The 1,925-nt window shown below is 43.8% G+C and overlaps 1 protein-coding gene across 1 annotated transcript in view; it reads left to right on the top strand.

Moving 5' to 3' along the window:
* The window catches only part of gfra4a (GDNF family receptor alpha 4a), a 158,741-nt gene that overhangs the window by 121,155 nt on the left and 35,661 nt on the right, over window positions 1-1,925 (top strand). The window contains exon 3 of the mRNA XM_032511088.1: window positions 330-410. Coding sequence (XP_032366979.1) covers window positions 330-410 — 81 coding nt within the window. The remainder of the gene's footprint in view (window positions 1-329; window positions 411-1,925) is intronic.

A 1,925-nucleotide genomic window follows, 5' to 3' on the forward strand; every position in this document is an offset into this window, starting at 1 on the left:
TATAGGAAAACGGGTCAGTTTGACCCGAGGACAACATGAGGGTTAAGAGGATTTCCAGAACACTGGTTGGTCACCTGGGCTGTGCTCTGCTACGTGACAGGGTACATACACACTGCACACTTTACCCAAAAGTCCCCTAACAGGTTAATATCCGGCCAAGGATGAATTATTTTTGTCTATGCTTTGTAACTTTTATGTGACTATTATGATATACAGTGAGTGTTTGTTTCAGTGTTTCAGGGGGACAATGAAAAGACAAATGCTGACAAACAGCATTATTTTTGGGTTGTCATGACAACAAAACTAAGCTCTCTCCCCTGTGTTGGCAGGTCTCAGCCTGGTGGAGAACTACCCGTATGAGCCAGAGGAGAGGGGCTCCGACTACGTCCGTCTGGCCTCCATCGCTGCAGGTAGGTGGGCTGGCCGCCACTGCTACCAGTGTGTCCCTGCTTCTGCCTTCAGTAGGGAGAAACAAGTTAGTAGGACAATCAAAAGCATGTATTTCTCAAAAGAAAATAACTAAGTATGTCCCAAAAGTTATGTGGTAATGAAAGAGTAAATGGAGGTTATCCTGCGTCATTTTGACGGAGTAGACAGGTGTATGCAGGTGGGTTCACAGTGTTTGATGAGTAACAACCCACACTTCTTTCACTTCTGGCTTGCTTCTGAGCCTTTGGGCAGGCCGCAGGGCTGGTACTGTATGTGCTGCTGTTAGCCCCCAAGGCACAGATTAATTACATATTTACTTTTACTTTGATAAGGAGAGGGAGAGAGAGAGAGAGAGAGAGAGAGAGAAGAAAAAAAGTCATGGTGGGAGGGAGTATGAGATGGAGGAAGCCAAAAAATGAAGACAGACAAAGCGGTTTTGTTTACTCAAACAAGACTACAAGGTTTTTCTTCTGGAGGGATGGAACGGAGAGAGGCTGCACACAACGGAGAGGAGGACATAAAGTCAACTGTTTGGTTTTCTCTGACGGCAATTATAAATTGGATGAGTGAAGCTCAGATGGAGAATCTGCGAAACTTAAATAATGACTTAAATGAAGTGATTAGTATGGAAGGCATTCATGCATATGCCATACAGCATAATGATAAATGTTCCACACACACAAAAATAAGTACAGCTCAAAGGAAGAACACATCTTAATTTAAACATTTAAAGGGGCAGTGAGCGAGGCTGCGCGAAGATTGTCTATATTTGAATACTACACCCCCTTCAGGATCTCCGGCCCCAGATTCATGGACGTTCATTGCCATAGCGAAATATGGCAGAGTCAATATTAGCTCCGATTAGGTCGTGGATTATATAACTGTCACTGTAAAGCCAACCAGCAGCCGTCATAAACAATAAGGACCAACTGACCCGTTGAAAACAACAAACACCATAACGACAAAGCTAACGTTATTCACGATGAGAGCCCTCCTCAGCTCTCATTCCTTTGAAATCCCGGAGGTTTCTACAGCGCTGAAAAGCCTCGCTGATGTTAACAAGGCTCTCCCTCCTCTCCTGGTCATACAACTTCTTTTTTCCTTTGTGTTCTTCAGTCCTTTTCCTCTTTTGCCGTTTCTCTGCCAACCCTCCTTGATGACCTGCGCTCCTTCTGTTTGTTCTGTGTAGAAACACTGGATTTCTTTTCCAATCACACAGAAAATATAGAGAAAAGTGATTGGGAGGAAATATTCATCAAATTTGACGAAAAGTGTATTGGATCACTTTTAAATAAAGAGTGTTCTTCCAACATTAAGAAGTCCGGGCACTAAAACTAAATCTTAAAGTAAGAAACACAAATCAAATCTGTTTTGTTTTAAAATGACACCTTGTGGCGGGTTGGCTCGGTTGGCAGAGCAGGCGCACATTTACGCCTCGAAGCAGAGGTCCAGGATTCGAATCCGACCTGTGACGATTTAATGCATGTCCCCCCCCC

This window comes from Etheostoma spectabile, unplaced genomic scaffold, assembly GCF_008692095.1.
Source record: "Etheostoma spectabile isolate EspeVRDwgs_2016 unplaced genomic scaffold, UIUC_Espe_1.0 scaffold314, whole genome shotgun sequence".
In the NCBI taxonomy this organism is placed as follows: domain Eukaryota; kingdom Metazoa; phylum Chordata; class Actinopteri; order Perciformes; family Percidae; genus Etheostoma; species Etheostoma spectabile.